At 36.1% G+C, this 18,898-nt stretch overlaps 1 protein-coding gene across 1 annotated transcript in view; it reads left to right on the forward strand.

Moving 5' to 3' along the window:
* Positions 1-18,623, forward strand: part of GPR149 (G protein-coupled receptor 149) — a 50,676-nt gene extending 32,053 nt beyond the window's left edge. Inside the window, exon 4 of the mRNA XM_006754874.2 lies at positions 16,355-18,623. Coding sequence (XP_006754937.1) covers positions 16,355-16,930 — 576 coding nt within the window. The 3' untranslated portion in view covers positions 16,931-18,623. The remainder of the gene's footprint in view (positions 1-16,354) is intronic.
* The last annotated feature ends 275 nt before the right edge of the window (positions 18,624-18,898 follow it).

Genomic DNA, 18,898 nt, shown 5'->3' on the forward strand with positions numbered 1-18,898 from the left:
TCTTTAGTATTATGAAGTGGCCTTCCCTATCTCTTGTTATGGCCTTCACTTTGAGGTCTATTTTGTCCGATATAAGTATTGCTACCCCCGCTTTCTTTTCCTTTCCATTTGCCTGAAAGATATTTTTCCATCCTTTCACTTTCAGTCTGTGTGAGTCCCTTCTAATGAGGTGGGTTTCTTGTAGACAGCAGATGTATGGGTCATGTTTTTTTATCCATTCAGGCACTCGATGTCTTTTGGTTGGAGCATTTAGTCCATTTACGTTTAAAGTTATTATTGAAAGGTACTTGTTTGTAGCCATTTCTTTTTTTGTGTGGCTGTTTTCTTTCTGGAGCTCAGACTTTTAAAAACTGACCAAACAACTCTAATCACCCCAAAAGTTATTTTCTTTAGGAGATGTATTTTTTTTTTCCGAAACAGCTTTCCCCCCACTCTATTCTTCTATTAGATATAAAGATTAAAATTGCTTCTTCCATTTCCTTTTCATTCATTCATTTGATAAATAATTATTAAGGGACTACTACATGCCAAACACTGTCTTAAGCACTAAGAATGAAGCTGCGACTAGACATCTACTTCTCTCCATGGATCATTATTGTTTTCTGAAATCCCACACACATTCTGGTATAGAAGAGTTAAGGTGTAGATGCATAAAACAAAGAGTCCAGAGAAAAGCAGAAAAGAATACAGAATCCTGGAACCAAGCCATGTACATCCTCTTTAGCCCTTGTGTACAAGAAGGTGGAAGGCAGGATGAACTCTCTCTCTTGTTCTCATCATGTGTATTCCTAAAATATACAGTGACCATATTTCCTTGAATAACAACAACAAAATCTGATGATCAATTCTGACAAATATAAACACATATGACAAGAAAGGATTTTATAAACTGGAAAAACTGTCTTGTGGCTGAGCGGCACTCCCCCTGTGGCAGTGCACTGACCACCAGGGGGCAACTCCTGTGTTGAGTGTCTGCCCCCTGGTGGTCAGTGCACGTCATAGGAACCGGTCGTTCTGCCGTTCAGTTGATTTGCATATTACCCTTTTATTATATAGGATTATTCTTTCCATAGGAATAAAAAGACTAGTCAAGTATACCCTTTTTACTTTCACAGAACCCATTTCCACTGAAAGCAAGTGGTTAATTTCCCAGAGTGTGCGCATGGCTCATGCTCTATGTATAACTGCATGATTAGCATTCTCTTTTTTTTGAGATCCAATAATATCACTATGATTTTTATTTAATTTTTCTAAAGAACCTTTGTAATAATATTTTTAAAAGAACTACTATAGTGTTTGCTGTGTGGGATGGGAAGATTTTGGAGACCTTGCCTTCTAAATCAGCCTTAGAAAACAATTTCCACAGTTCATGTTCTATTGTTTTGTAAGTCATGAGAAGAAAGAAAATTTAAGTGTGAGACAAAAGAACAAAGCAGTCTTTTCATACCCCTTTGAGTTTAAGATTTGAAATTTTACTTGATGTTTTCTTCAAAAGCAAAATCAGTTGTGTTAGGTTTTGTCTTAACAATGACTTCATTGTTTTAATAAAAATAACATATGCTCACTATTTTTTAAAATCAAACAATACATAAAAGTAGCAAAGAAGAGAGAGGCAAATAACCTAAAATTATACTACCTAGAAAGAAACATGGCTCTCTGTGCACATTACAGAGAGAAAGATGGATAGATAGATGGATGGAAGGAAAGAAGAAAGGAAGAAAGAAAGGAAGGAAAACTATTTTATAATCCCAGTCCCTGGAATAGTATCTGGCTCATATTAGGTACTCAATAAAAATACAGTGAATGAATGGGTTAGATTGTATAATTTTTTTTTCAGGAGCCATACTGCCCAGATTAGAATCTCTTGTCTACCACTTATTATCTGTTTAACCTTGAAAAGGTACTTAAGATCTCTGTATTTCAGTTATCTCACCTATAAGATGGGGGTAATAATAACAATCACCTCATCAAGGACATTCTCAAGTGAAACTGGATTGTGTGTGTGTGTGTGTGTGTGTGTGTGTGTGTGTGTGCGCGCGCGCGCGCATGCACGTATGTGTAGTAATGAAACAGACAATACCTATTAGTAGAATTTGGTGCGACCACCTTGATTCATGTTGAAGTACCAGCAGTTTTATTTGTCATTGCTTCTGCACCATCAGTGAACATGTCAACATAATGAAAATGGCAAATAATTTAGCTTTAGCATTATGAAAATAGTTTTGATTATCTGTATATTTTAAGAACCAACACTCCGAATACCCTCTTGCAAAATGGAGTCTATACGCCAGAATTCTTGGATATTTTTAAGAATATCACCCTTCTTTTTGTACAACTACTTATGGAAGTGGGTGAATCTTTTGTTTCTTTTTGTAGCCACTACTTTTAGAAGCTTATGCATGAGGCATAGTGCTCTCTTTATTTGGTGGCTGCTTGAATCCATGGCTGCTCTTTTTTTTCCCCTTCATTTTATTATTGAATGAGATTCTGTGGTTGAACTATATTCAACCACTTTCACCCATAAGTGCATTTGGGTTTTTTAATTAATTAAAAATCACTGCTTTTTTTCTTTTTTCTTTTTTACTATTAAGGTTGGGGTTTTCTTTCATTTTGCAGCATTTTGTATTTAGTCGGAGGAACAGAAGCACTATGACTGTTATGGGATAAGAGACTCATTCAGAATTGTGGGGAAAGCTGGGGAAGTGAAGGTCTGGTTAAGAAGTTGGAGGGTCAGAGATGAAGTTACTCATCAGTCAACTTGAGAAAGCCAAGTATGTCCAGCCACCAAAGTAAGAATATGAAGGGGGAATTTGTGTAGATGTCTATGAAAAACTGTTGCCTCTGAATAAACTACAACCTCTGTGGCTTCACAGCCAAGTATCTGGATGTAGATCAAGGCCATTGCCGGTCCACAATCCCAGTAGTCAGGAAGAAACGCTAGATGAGGAGAAGGGGAGGTAGATGACAAGCTTGCTCTTGCCAGGCACTCTTCTGTCTCTGAATCAGCCTGTGAAAAGAGCTTTAGATGGTTATGGCCACTGCTCTGTTTCCACCTTCCAAATATTGAGCAAGTCCCTGTCTTGATCAATTCTAACCTGGAAGCATTCAAGGAAGGGGATCCTAAAGAATGGAATTCCCAGCTTAGCTATACTGACTAAAAACCACCAGTGTCCAATGGCATGTATTGTCTTCTTTTAAAGGTATAAAACATTAGACTTATCAAATAATTTTTTAGATAAAATATATAAAAGAAAGCTAGAGAATTTTGCCACTACTTTGCAAAAAATGTAATTTTGAAAAAAATTAGAAGAAAATCCCATTAATTTATATAATTTGTAATATCCATATAGGCTACATAGTGTTGAATGATTCTTTTTTTAAAACATTAAAATTCTTACAATTATAGTCACATGGAAGTTATCCTTAGTGTACTCACTATAGACCTATTTATTTAGTGTCAGAGCATGTACTGTATTTCAAGGTCTCCTGGATGTCACTGAAATGCTCTTTAAAAATAACTTTATTGAGGAATATTTTACATATTATATAATTCTGCCATTTCAAATGTACAACTCAATAATTTACCAGGTTGTGTAATCATCACCATAAATCCACTTTAAAATATTTTTCTTACACCAATTAGATTTCCATGTGCTCATCTACTCTTCATCTATCACCATCCCCTGTTCCAGGATATTCTTAGTCAACTATCTGTCTCCATAAATTTTGGGGGGTTTGATCTTTTTACTATATTATGCTGTCTGATAAAAACATTTTTGTTTGCTATACTTTTACAAATAACATCAACATGAATTTTATATCTTTTCTAGGGTAAGAGTAATATTACCAAAAACATTATATTTATTTTTTGAAACTGTGCTACGAATTAAAATATGTCTTCATTCCTGATCTAATTCTGGTCAATGAAGTATGAGAAAATTTTTTCGTACAACCATTTTCAGTAGTATATTCCGAACTGATACAATACCCAATTGAATGACTGTTTATTATTAAGATAAAAAAAACTATTTCACTTCATTTTCATTCAGTATTATTCTGTATTAGTTTCATATATACTGCAAAGTGGTTAGATAACCATTTACTTTACAGAGAGGTCCCCCTGATGCTTCAAGTACCCACCTGGCCCCATACAGAGTTATCACAAAACTCTTGACTATACTAGTATTTTGTATGCTGTAATCTACATCTTTGTGACTATTCTGTAACTACTAATTTGTAGTGCTTAATCCCTTCACCTTTTTTTCTCAACCCCCCAGCCTGCTTCCCTCTGACAACTGTCAGTCTGTTCTCTATGAGTCTGTTTCTGTTTTGTTCATTTTATTCTTTAGATTCCCCGTGTAAGTGAAATTATATGATGAAAACTTTCATTTATTAGGATTCATTTATTTCTATAAAAATCATATTTTTCTAAATAAAATCAATTCATGCTTTATTTCAAGGTACAATTTATTCTCTATTTTGTTAGAAAAATAATTAGTAACACATGAAAATAAATAAATATATATATATCATATCTGAGTTGAAATGTCATTATTAGAGATAACAGATTTAGCATCTATTACACCAGAGAATAGAAAAACTTATCCAATATTCTCAAGAACAACACACTTAAATTCAAAATTCCCACCAGATTTCTTATAGCCTTGATGGTTGTGCTCATGGGCTAAGATAAAATTTTAAAAAGTATGAACTTAAAATATGAGAATATGATTTTCCATAAATAAAAAATAATTTAAATGCAGTGTTATATTCATTTTAGGAGGTTATATTTTGGCCATAAGATCACTGTAGAATAAAAATTCATGCTGAAACTTATTTTTATCAGATTATTTATCAGAATGGTTCATCATTTGCAATAGATGTCATCTGAATAAAGCATCAGAATATATTACAGGTATTTGAAAAGATAAGACTTTGTTTTCAATTCTATTCAGCTATAAAATTGGCTTTGGGGAACTTCTATTATTCCTTCAACTGAACTTGAATTCTTTTCTCTTACTTCTCTGCATTGCTAACACTATAAAATAAAATCCATTTACCCACAAAATAATATAATATTTGTATTATAAGGAGCCTTACAGGTTCTATGTGTTTTGCTACTCAAAGTGTGGTCCAGGAGCCTCAGCATCATTTGAAAGCTTTTTGTAAGTGCAGAGTCTCACCACAGACCTACTGAATCAGAATCTGCATTTGCACAGAACAAAAGTTTTTAATTTTGATGAAGTCTAATTTATAAATTTTCCTTTTATGGATCATGCTCTTTGCCAAGCCCTTGATCTCAAAGGGTTTATCCTACGCTTTTAATAAAAGTTTTATAGTTTTACATTTAAGCCTATGATCCATTTTGAGTAAATTTTTGAATAAAGTGTGAAACTTAGTTCTAGGTTAATTTTTTTGCTTATGGATATCCAATTGCTCCAGCACCATTTGTTTAAAAGGCTACCTTTTCTCTATTGAGTTGTTTTTGCACCTTTGTTAAAAAGCAGTTGGGCATATATGTGTGGGCCTACCACTCCTGGGTTCTCCTTTCTATTCTATTGATCTATGATCTACCCCCTCCACCAGTAACACAGTCTTGATTATTATAGCTAAATTGAAATTAGGTAGACTTATTACTCCCACTATACCCATTTGGGGGAAACTAATTATTCTTGAATAGAAATTTTGGAATAATCATTTTAGAATAATCATGTGTATATCTGCAAAAAAAATTTGATGGGATTTTAATAGGAATTACATGAAACTCATACATCAATTTGGGGAGGACTGACATCTTTACTACGTCGGGTCTTTCAGTCCATGTACATGATGTTTCTCCATTTATTCAGATCTTTCATTTGTTTCATAAATGATATTGTACCCAGCATATAAGTACTATACAGGTTTGTTAGACTAGTACCTAAGTATTTCACTTTTTAAGCGACTATAAATGGTACGGTATTTTCAATTGTGATATCCATATATTAACTGCTATATAGAAATACAAATGACTCTGGAAGTTTAACTTATAGACAACTTTGACTAGCTCATTTATTAGTTCTAGGAGTTTGTGTAAATTCCTTGGGATTTTATACTATGAACAATGATATCATCGCTAAGTATTAACAGTTTTAGTTCTTCCTTTCTGATATGTGTTCCTTTAATTTCCTTTTCTTGACTTATTTCACTGTCTAGAACTTCCAGCACTATGCTGACTAGGAATGGTAAGAACTGACATCCTTGCCTTGCTCTTGATCTTAAGTGAAAGGAGTGTCTCACCATTAAGGATAATGTTAGTGGTTAGCATCCTTATAGATGCTCTTTATCAAGATGAGGTACTTACTCTCTATTCCTAGTGTTCTTTCATAATAAATGGATGTTGAATTTTGTCAAATAGTTCTTCTGCATCAATTCATATAATCATGTGATTTTTCTTCTTCAGCCTATTAATATGGTGGATCACATCAACTTACTTCTGAATATGGAAACTAGCCTTGTAGCTCTGGAATAAACCCAACATAGTCATAGAGTATAATTCTTGTTATTGACTGCTGAATACCATTTGCAAATATTTGTTAAGGATGTCTGCATCTATATTGAGAAAGGTGATGAAGTCTACAGCTATAACTGTGAATTTGACCACTTCTTATTTCTCTTCTGCAGTCTGCTTTACATGTTTTGCCGCTCTGTTGTTTGACATATACACAGAATTACTGTCTTCTTGGTAGATAGATTCTTTTACCATTATATAATAATCCTTCCTGTCTCTAGTAATTTTCTTTGCTCTGTAGTCTATTTTATCTGATGTTAATATAGCCTTTTTGCTTTATTTGATTGATGCTTGCATGCTATATCTTTTCCCATCCTTTTACTTTCAGCCTGCCTCTATCATTACATTGGAAGAGAGTTCTGTATAGACAGTATATAGTCAGGTCATGTTTTAATCCACTCCGGTAATCATTGGCTTTTATTTTGTATATTTAGACAATTAGAATAAAATAGGGCAGAGGAATATGCTGCCTGAATAGTACGTGAAGATTTTAAAAGTAACATTACATTACCTATGTCCTCCTAAGCTCCTTATATCAACTACTGGTAGTAGATACTAGCACTAAAAATCTCAAAAACGTCATGGATTCCTCTCTCACTCCCAACAATAGCTAATACTTATGGAGCACTTTGTGTGAAGCACTCAACTAATCATTTAACATGCATGAGCTCATTTATTCTTTCTGTTTTGCAAGTGACGTAACTGAAGCTTGGAGAGGTAAGGATTACAGGGATAGGGGCTCAACTGAGTTCAAAGGCAACTAGGTGTATGTGACTCTATAGCAGTACTTCACTCGCTTGTTCCCATAGGACTTTGCAGGTTCTAGGTAGATTAGGAGAGTGAGATGTTATTCATATTTTATCTGCCAACACTATGACTTGAAGTAAGAGCAGAACAGCTAAGATTATCCTTGATTTGGATTTGACTATAACATTTACTAACTTGAGTTACCTCGCCATGACTCAATTATGTCATCTACAATATTGGGATGAAGAGTGTTTCTATTTTATATGGTTGATGTGAAAAGTATATAAGAAAATGTACAGGGTGGGGCAAACATAGGTTTACTAATCATTTAAATGAAGGTGACAGTATGACACAGGAATATTTGGGAGTTGAATAAATGAAAATAAAATTCCAAAAGTAAATTATTAAAAATCTAGTGAATTGTTTTTTTCACAAAGTTCTTGCTCTCCCTGCTATTTTTTAAGTGTTCCTGTCTCTTATTCTCCCAAACCACCTTAGATGGTCAACATGACTTATTACTCAAAGTACTGTACTTTTACATGCCTAAGTTACCCAAATCATCTAGAGATAATCTGTATGATCTTAATTTATATTAAAATTGCCAGTCTCTTGAATTGCTCATGAGTTAATAACAGAATTCTAGTTTCCAGGGCAGAAAACCCATGATCCACTCTTGGCTAAGGCAGATTTCTTTTTCTTTTTTTATTAAATATATTTTATTTATTTTTTTACAGAAAGGAAGGGCGAGGAATAGAGAGTTAGAAACATCGATGAGAGAGAAACATCGATCAGCTGCCTCCTGCACACTCCCTACTGGGTATGTGCCCACAACCAAGGTACATGCCCTTGGCTGAAATCGAACCTGGGACCCGTGAGTCCGTAGGCTGACACTCTATCCACTGAGCAAAACCGGTTAGGGCTAATGCAGATTTCTTATAAAGTGACAGCATGATGTAGTGGAAAGAGCACTTAACTTGGAGTTAAGAAGCCTGAGACCTGGTACCAGTCCTGCTATTATTACCTACTACAGGCCTGGTGCACGAATTCATGCACAGGGAAGAGAGGACTCTCAGCCTGGCCTGCGCTCTCTTGCAGCAACCCTGGCCTGCAGGGATCAGGCCTAAACTGGCAGTCAAGCATCCCTCAAGGGATGTAGCAGTGTGCCAAGCAGCAGGTGGCCAGGGAGGAGCCTGAGCCACGGCTGGGCACCTCTTGCGTTCATCCTGGCCCTCTGGACCTTCTACCACCGCTCAGTCGGGAGAGGCTCCCACCGCTGCAGCTGTGCTCGCCAGCCATGAGCCTGGCTTCTGGCTGAGTGACGCTCTCTCTGTGGGAGAGCACTGACCACCAGGGGGAAGCTCCTGCATTGAGCGTCTGCCACCTGGTGGTCAGTGCACGTCATAGCAGCTGGTTGACTGGTCGTTCCGGTTGTTTGGTCGTAACAGTCACTTTGTCTTTTATATATATAGATGTGACCCTGGGCAAGCAGTTTCCCATCCAGGGCTGTCAGTTCTTCCAATATCAAATGAGAAACTAAAACTGCATGATCTCTGGTGATTGCTAGGATCCTATGTGCTATCCCAATGTATTTTTCTTGAATGATTTAGATAATCAACAGCATACTTCATCATGTTAGGAGAAAATTTTGGAGCAAATCTTTTATATTGCAATTTCACTCTGAATTCACCTGGAGGCTTAAAGTGAAGAAGAAAAAAGATTCAATATACCCAAGGCCAGTCAGTCTGAATCAATTATCAGAGCAGATTATTTGTGCTAATGTGTTTACATGGCATGCTTTCTCCTCCTGAAGCATTTCTGAGATTTAGAGACTGCTTTTCATTTTCAAACAAAAGAGCTTCCAGCCACCTACACTCAGGAATACAACAATAATGGATTGTCATTATTCCCAACAGTTTATGCTAATTCATTGACTTTCAAGTGGGAAGAAAGCAGAGTACTAAATGAGAAGTTTTATGCTCTCTGAAGCTATCATTTTTTATCATGCACTAAACTTTTGCACACAATTCAGTCCCCTAATATTCTATTTTATTTTTATTAAAAAATAGGTGTTTATATGTTCTTCTGATGTACTTGTAACTATTATCATTTAATGCATAGCACTGTTAAAATATACAAAATGAATTTTAAGCAGCAACATTTTAAAAAGATTATCTTATTTTTTTATGCTTTAGGAAGTTAAAATATGGGATCTAAAAAGCCTACAAAGTCATTGTTTCAGATTCATTGTCATGCACACATTTATTCACCTAACTAAATACGTATTTTTAAATTGTGTTTTTATTGCCTTTTTTGGAGAGAGAGAGGACGGGAGAGGGACAGAGATAGAAACATCAATGAGAGAGAAACAGCAATATAGATGGCTGCCTCCTGCATGCCCCCTACTGGAACTCGAGCCTGCAACCAAGGCATGTGCCCTGACCAGGAGTGGAACTGGTCATTCTTGGTGCATGGGTTGACATTCAACCATTGAGCCACACCGGCCAGGCTAACACATATTTTTAAGGGGTTGCCACATGCCAGCCACTGTGATAGATAGCAGAGAAAATAAAGAGCAACAAGGAATCTTTCTTTAAGGAGATTTCAGTCTGTGTGGATTTAACAGAAATGCCACAATTCTAATCTCCAGAAGAAAATGGGCAGTTATCAAACTCTGTAAAATGTCTATTTACATATGTGTTTTAGTAATATTTTGCACGAAACATTACATTAGTTTCCTAGGGCAACCATAACAAATCACCACAAACTTAGAGAGCTTAAAACATCAGAAATCTATTGACTCACATTTCTGGAGGTCAGAAGTCTAAAATCAAGGTGTAGGCAGAGCCTTACTCTTCTGAGGCTCTAAGAGAGGATCCTTTCTTCTTGGTTTATGACAGCGTAACTCCAACTGTTGTCTTCTTTCCATGTCCATCTTCCCGGTGTCAGTCTACGTCCAATTTTCTCTTTCCTTAAAAGAACAGGAGTCACTGAAATTAGGGTTCACCCTAATCCAGTATGACTTTATCTTAATTTGATTATATCTGTAAAGACCTTATTTCCAAATGAGGTCATACTCACAGGCTGTAGGTGGAGATGAACTTTGGAGGGGACACTGTTCAACTCAGTACAAAGATAAAAATAAGCTAAACCAATATTAACAGTTTTTTATATTATCTCCTTCTTAGAAATAATGTTCATTTTCTCATTAGGTTTTATTGCTTTTTACTTTTGGTCTTTTTTTGAAATTGTTCTTGAACTTTATCAATGGTTTGCAAATCTATAGGCTACATTGCAGCTTGTGATTCAAGTACTATAATTTTTTTTAAATGGAATTCTCTGTTTATTTTAACTTAATGTTAACATTGACAGCTTGTTAGACTCAAATGTTTATAATACTTTTTCAATAAAATAGTGCAGAGACTCTAAGACAGACCCTGGCCACTGTGAAAGTGCTATAAATTTTTGCCTGGCTAGGGCCGGAGGACCTTTTTCCTTTCTGATAATTATTTTTCTCCATCTGGTTTGTCTCCTTTCTCCTAACCTAAAAATAGCACAAACCCAAATACAGAATGTTCACAAACCCCAAATGCAAAACAAACTCCAAACACAGCACAAATCCCAAAAGCAACACAAACACCAAACTGACTACCAAACTGAACTCTGAGGTTGACTACCATCATAGGCAACCCACACTCATTACTCTACCCCTGTATCTTGATGACCACTAGTAATATTTTATATTCTCTGCCCCCTCTATTACCTAATCAATTTCCATAAGCAAAGTCATCAGCAGCAGCATATAATTTAGACATATATATATATATATATGCCAAAGCGACCATTATGGTGGAATGATCGGAATGACCAGTCGCTATGATGCACACTGAGCAGGCAGGCAGGCGAGCAGTTAGAGGCAAGCGGTCCCAGATTGCAAGAGGGATGTCCGACTGCTGGATGTCTGACTACAGGGATCAGGCCTAAACTGGCCGTCAGACACCCCCCGAGGGGTCCCGGATTGCAAGAGGATGCAGGCTGGGCTGAGGGACCACCCTCTCCTATGCACAAATTTCGTGCACCAGGCCTCTAGTAAAATATAAATGTTGAAATCCTTCCCCATCTACTTCCAGAAAAAAGTTTTTTCAAACCTTTTCCTATGCCTACAATATGTATATGTGTATGCCTGTGTATCTATCTTTTTTATGCCTGTAAACATATAATTTACTGGATTCATTTCTGGTAGGTGTTTTTCTACAAGAAAACTGGATCATACTATTAATATTATTTTACAATTTACTTTTATAACTTAAAATGGTATTTTTACTCATTTGTAAACATTGAGCTCTGCTCTGGGAAGGATTCTTAAGCCTCTTTTCCCTTCCTCCACCTCGGTTAAGTGCTATTATTCCACATTCTCACAATTTTTCAGCTTGGATCTACTGTAGCATGAATCACAGGAAAATATAATTGTTTACGAGCTTCGTTATTTCTGTATTCTATGGGCTCTTAAGACCTGAAAGCCTCTTCATTCTTGCTACAGGCCTACCAGCTAGCCCAGTGCTAGCACTTAATAGTAATTGAATGTCTGTTCTCACAGCTTCTGATTTCTCTCCATTTTAGCCCTTCCTCCATATCCTGAAAGAGGTGGAAAATTCTGCTGATTTTACTCAAATTCTGTCAGGTCCCTCCCTGAATCTTTATCCTTATTCCTACTCCCTTAGTCCAAGCTCCCATTTTCCCTCCACTAACGCAGTGTTTCTCTAACTTAAATAATAGTCTCTTTTAAAGAAAACATTTTTTATGAACTTGTTGAATCAAATTTTTGATTTTGATTAAAGACATACAAACAAAATTTGGCATAAACCTTACACTAATACTTCTTACATAAATCTAAAACCAAAACAACTTAAACATTACTTTCATAACCAATAAAATTAAAACTACTGAATTAGCCTTAAGTGAATGTACTATTTTGCTAAAACTAACTTGCCAATTTTGGATTAATAGTATAAAGATATATGCTCAGAACTGTTTCTATATAATCTGTCTCTGTGTTTTTACTTTTATGACTCTCAAATGGAGACCATAATTTTAAATAAGAATGTTTCCATATTTGCAGAAAAATATATGTATATTTCATATTCATGTTACTAGTGTGTTACATGTACATATATATACACAACGTGTCAGCACATATATTCAGCTATTATAAACATGCATGAAAGAAAAAAGAAGTGACAAAATAATTTTGATAACAAAAGACGTAGTGTGCTATTTCAGAATAATGAGACTTCATACTTAGCAAAACTCTGGCACTATGCAACTCTCAAATATCAATTTTAATGAGCTGTCATTTGATAACTCAGTAAAGCTTGTTTGTTCGTTTAAAGATAAGGTTAGCAAGGGAGAGTTACTAAAATGTGCATTATGTGGATGTATAAAACCAGACACACAAAAAATAATTATTATCACATTTGCTTTTATATTAACCGCTCATCAGTGATTCAAGTTGGTATATGGTATAAAGACATGTTATGCTGTTGATGCTCTAACAAGTGTGCTTTAGAAATAGATGTGCCAATACTGCTGGGCACTGGTAACTCAGTTTTCTCATCACATTTTTCTTTTTTCTTTTTAAATATATTTTTATTGACTTGAGAGAGGAAAGGAAAGGGAGAGAGAACAACATGAATGATGACAGAAAATCATTGATTGGCTACCTCCTGCAGACCCCCTCCCGGGGATGGAACCTGCAACCTGAAGATGTGCCCTAACTGGGAATTGAACCCTGACCTCCTAGTTCATAGGACAACATTCAACCACTGAGCCACAGTGGCTGGACACATTTTTCTTTTTTTAAATATAAAAATCCACAGGACTCTGTTTATGCAACATTCTATATCAAAGAGAAAACTTATGAACAATTTTTTAAGTTCTGATGTAGGGTTTTTTAATCTTCTTCCAATAAATTGTAATGTAAGGAAGTTCAGCTTTCAGGTTAACTAGCTTTCAGAATAAAGAAGGCTGTGCGGGGTATTTATAATTCACATTATTAAATGACAGTCAGATTTTCTGATTATATAAATGTCTGTCAATTTTGATTTAAAAAAAAAACACAGAAATTTCTGACTTTGATAACAAAGGTTTTCTCAGGATGGAAAACCTTTAAGTTGGCCCTTTAATTTATGACTTATTACTCCGAAAGAATGGCTTTTAAAACTGTAAATTTAAAACTATAAATCTTTTCTTTCTTTTTTCGTTTTCTTTTTTTTAAAATATATTTTATTGATTTTTTACAGAGAGGAAGGGAGAGAGATAGAGAGCCAGAAACATCGATGACAGAGAAACATCAATCAGCTGCCTCCTGCACACCCCCCACCGGGGATGTGCCAGCAACCAAGGCACATGCCCTTGACTGAAATGGAACCTGGGACTCTTCAGTCTGCAGACTGACGCTCTAACCACTGAGCTACCAGCCAGGGCATCTCTTTTTTCTTTTTTTAATGTTTATGTATTGATTGATTTTAGAGAGAAAGAGGAAAGGGAGAGTGAGAGAGAAATATCAATTTATTGTTCCACTTATTTATACACATTTATTAGTTGCTTCTTGTATGTGCCCTGACCAGGAATCCAACCCACAACCTTGGAATTTTAGGACAGCGCTTTAAGAAACTGAGCTACCTAGCCAGGGCCTAAATCTTTTCTTGATTCTTAATATCCATTTCAAATACCACCCTATATGAAATCTTCTACCAGATGTTGTCATGCCTTACTTAAACCCACAAAACTTGGTTCCTATCTCTAATAGACACTTAAAGTTTTATTTTGTTTCTTCACGTCTATCTCACCCAATTACCTGTGAAGTCTTTGAATCAAGTATAGTAAATCTTTATATAGAGGCCCAGTGCATGAAATTCCTGCATGGGTAGGGTCCCTAGTGGCTGTCGCCTGCCGGCCGGGGGGTGGGGGAGGGAAGGACCCTCCCCCCTGGCCACCTGCCAACACCGCAGCCAGCCCTGCCGCCTGGCTGAACTCCCAGTCGAGGGGACAATTTGCATATTAGGCTTTTATTATATAGAATATGTATTATATGTATAGCTTATAGTACAACCAATTTAAATTCAGGATAGTGCACATAATAGGTACTCGGCAAATGTTTCATGAATGAATGTATAAAAAAATAAATAAAAGTCACTTCTCCTTTGCCAAAAGTTGTTGCCACTCAAACAGTTCTCTGGTACTGCAATGAACCTAAGAATTGTCCCTCTGTTTCTCCTGCTTCAGTCAACATCACACATGTGAAGCTGGTGAAGTTCTTTGCCTCAGCAGAAGGGTAAACTGAGCTTTATACTCAAGTTAGGTTCCCAGGTTTCCTTATAGATAAACAGAGCTCAAGATTTCTCCATAGGGAATAACGGAAAGCCTAGTGACATGTCTCACATGTCCTAGACTGTACTTTTCATGGTCCCTAAATGCAAGGAGTGAGGCATGATGGCATGAGGCATCCTCCTGTAAAAATTCTCCAAGTAGGTGAGAATCCAAACTATTCACCAATAGCAGAACCCTGGTCCTGGACTTTCTCTAGCCACTCTTAGATCCATATACAAAATGCCCATGGCTAACAGGGTGACCCACCATTCTGGTTTCTTTGGGATAGAGAGATTTCCTGGGATACTGGAATTTCAGTGCTAAAACTGGGACAGTCACAGACACACTGGGGAGATTGATCATCCTAAATTGGCAAAACACCATGAGCCTTCATGCTAATTCCCCTACTGGAAAAACACTCTTAAGCCAACACTCTTAACACTCCTCAGTTAGTATCTCCAGGCTTTACAGGGGACACATGTATAAAAGTATAGGTTAACCATCCCATAGCCCCTTCCTTTTGAATGAATGAAGAGTTATGTCATTTCTTTAGTTACAGTAATGGATCCCAAGCCTCAGCATGCCACAGAATCACCTGGAAGGCTTATTTAAAGTACAGATTGGTCAATGTTTGTTTGTTTCTCTCTCTCTCTCTCCCTTCTTCCCTTCCACTCTCTCTAAAATTCAATGGAAAAAAAATATCCTCAGGTGAGGATTAACAAAAAAATCAATTAATTAAATAAATAAAATCTAGATTGCTGAGCTCCACCCTCAGAGTTTCTAAGTAAGTAGTTGTGGAATGGAGCTCAAAAATCACATTTCTTACAAGTTACAAGGTGATACTGATGATGCTAGATCTAGAGACCTAGGTTTGAGAACCTCTGCTCTAGTAGTTTGGCATATCTTCTTCTGAGACTAACATGTAATCAAAAAAGGAGCCCATTAAAAGAATAAAGGTATGAATCAACAAAGTACAGACTATCATAAAATTTGGTATTATTTTCTTCATTTCTTAATATTTCTCAATGGTGAGTACAATTTTTAAAAAAAGTTTAATACACAAAGTTTTAAATATAAAAAGGTTTAAATTTTTAGGCAAGTTTTTGCAGAGATATTGGGGGGGAGTTCCTGATCACTGGGTTTACTTGAACGACTGTGATTTTTCTGTGGAAAAATAAATATACTGTAGCACAGTTTCAGTGAAACTTGGTTCCTCTTTTGTGTGCGCAAACCTAACCATTGAAATATTTTTTGTACCTAACCTGAATCATAGTTCTCTCTGGCATTCTAAGGGAGACAGGGGTGCTTTCAATCTATGCAAACCTCTGAATGTTACTATGTAGCAAAAACATAAAAGCAATTCTAGATTATAAATTGCATTTAATTTTATGCTCATATTCTTCTCTTGAAAACATCTACTGCTGCCCATCAATACACAAATTTTGTTTTCGGCAGTAGAAATATCTCCCATATCCTCAAAGAAAGGTTCCTGACTGCCCCCGTTTAGATGTTGTATTTGACCTAGAACAAACTGCATGATGGTGGAATTTAAAGCCCTTATCTGTGAAAGGTTTCTAGGGAAATATATTTCTATTGGCAAAAAATCACCATTTTGATGAATAAAACGACTTTCTAAATGGCCTAATCTCAGAAACTAGTTTTCAATAATCACCATTTTGTTTTTGTCCCCAGCGTTCCGGTGGTGGCCTTGCCATTCCCTTGTGTGCGTTCCAGGGGATGGTGTCTCTCCAGGCCCCTACAGGGAAAACACTATCTCTTTCTACCTATGAGGTAAGCACAGAAGGACAGAAAATAACCCCAGCCTCTAAGAAAATAGAAGTCTATCGATCCAAAAGTGTTGGCCATGAACCAAACTCAGAAGATTCTCCATCCACATTTGCGGACACCAGTGTAAAAATACATTTGGAGGTTCTTGAAATTTGTGATAATGAAGAGGCCTTGGACACTGTGTCGATCATTAGCAACATCAGCCAGTCCTCCACACAGGTCCGATCTCCATCCCTACGCTACTCACGGAAAGAAAACAGATTTGTTTCATGTGACTTGGGAGAAACAGCCTCGTATTCTCTCTTTTTACCCACAAGTAGTCCTGATGGCAACATCAACATCTCCATCCCAGACACCGTTGAAGCACACAGGCAGAACAGTAAAAGGCAGCATCAAGAGAGGGATGGCTACCAAGAGGAAATCCAGTTGTTAAATCAAGCTTACAGGAAGAGAGAGGAAGAAAGCAAGGGTAGCCAGTGACCACTTGGTCTAGAACAGGCAAGAATGGTGCCTCAACTTCACCCCGCTAAACTAACACCTTTGTTCTAAGGCTCTTTGATTTCCTTTTTCATTTGTTGGTTTACATAAGCTTTACAGATATACTAGTTACTTATTTGTACTGCAAACAGCTGGAAATAGTGCAAACACTTAAGTGCTTTTGATGTGTCACTTTAATGATCACACACTGTGGTAATTAAAAGATTTGTTTCTTACTCAATTTCTAAAAATCTTTTCTAAATCAAATCTTGGCCTAGTTCATTAATGTTTTGCCAATGTTTGTCAACATCAGAGTAAACAAAAAATTATATAAGCTTCATGAGTATACTGTTCCCATGCATGTTTCTACACATAATGTTTGGCTTTAAACTGCAAGGGGGAAAAAGACATTTGGGGAATAAAAGAAATGTAGCAAAACTCTTGAGTTGTGTTGGAAGAGGCTTGCCAAAATGTGATTAGCAAAGCAAGCTTATTACAGTTACAGCTTTAACTCTGCACTGATGTCTAGAAAATATATTCTTGTATAAAATTGCAAATTAACTTCCAACTTCAAACCATGCATGTCCCTAGTCCGTAAATAGTTGTTTCCTTCATTTCTATAAAATACAAATTGTTTACTGAATTTTTAAATTTTCTTTCTCTCTTTAATATAACAGTGTTTTCTTTTCATCTTTTCAGTATGTTAAGACTGCCCTTAAAACAAATACTTTGTGTGTTACAAGTGGAACTACAAATAGTCTTTAACTGAAACATTATTAGGGAAGGTTGTAAATATAAACTTCATCATTTCTAGAACTGTTCACTTTAACTGAACGGAAATTGAGGAAAAACTGCCAAATTAATTTCTGTGAGGTACACCCAACTAGACTAACAAACTTTCTGGGTAAAGTGGAGAAAAATCCTCTAAGTCCAAAACAAAAGTGTCTGTTTCTAAAGCTGCAGATTTGACAAACTTTCTTGGCCATTTTTAAAGCACAGAAAATTTTAGTTCAAATAATATTCCAACTTTAGGTGCTTTTTTCTTTCTCAAAGATATGAGTATCTCAAGCAAAGAAACAATTCAATATATTTTATTAAATGATTGTTAGGTACATATTTCAAGATTAATGAAAACCAATATTTAAAGAGCATGAGAATTTGATTGGAAAATAGTAATACCCTTTTTCCCTTCTGTGTCCCCATCCTCCGCATCCCCCACCTCCCACCCCCACCCCCACTGTAATTGGGCCTATACTGTGGCAACTGAAAAACAAAAACAACTTGGTTGTTGAATTAACCACACCATGGATGCACTTAAATGCTCTGCTGTATTGACACTATACCAGGATAATTTAGCCCAAAGCCACAGCTTGGAGGGCTAATCAGTATCACATTAGTAACCTATAACACATCAAACTCCAACCCAACAGTGGTTGAATCTACAAAAACCCTCTACAGGGGCTGTGCCTAAGCTTGAGTGTTTCCTCCTCCCAAACCTTGATCAGAGAGGAGAAGGTTCAGCTACATCAGTGTAAAATCCACTTACACTTTAATGTCATTGTGACTATAAAAATGTGTTCCTGATATAATAAGAAATGATATAACACCCTTATAGATATTTTGTGCTATATTGAAATATTTTACCCTTGCATTATTCTATTGTTCTTCTTATTAATAAATATTACATTTCATATAAGTTGTCTCTTTTTTCTATAAATTATATATCTACAGACAAAAGCTACTTACTTAATAAAAATATCACCATCTGGTGGTAACTCATATAAACTGAAAAGACTTAATCTCTAAAACTCCCTAGTAATAATATAAACACATAATATATAATCCCAAAGACTTCCAAGAGTTGCGACTGACAGAGGTAACCATTTTGAAGACAGCAAACATCACGGTATTACTCACAATATAATAAAAAAGAGACCCGATTTGCATTATTTGGAAGCTTTTCTCAACATG

This window comes from Myotis davidii, unplaced genomic scaffold, assembly GCF_000327345.1.
Source record: "Myotis davidii unplaced genomic scaffold, ASM32734v1 scaffold153, whole genome shotgun sequence".
NCBI classification, from domain to species: Eukaryota; Metazoa; Chordata; class Mammalia; order Chiroptera; family Vespertilionidae; genus Myotis; species Myotis davidii.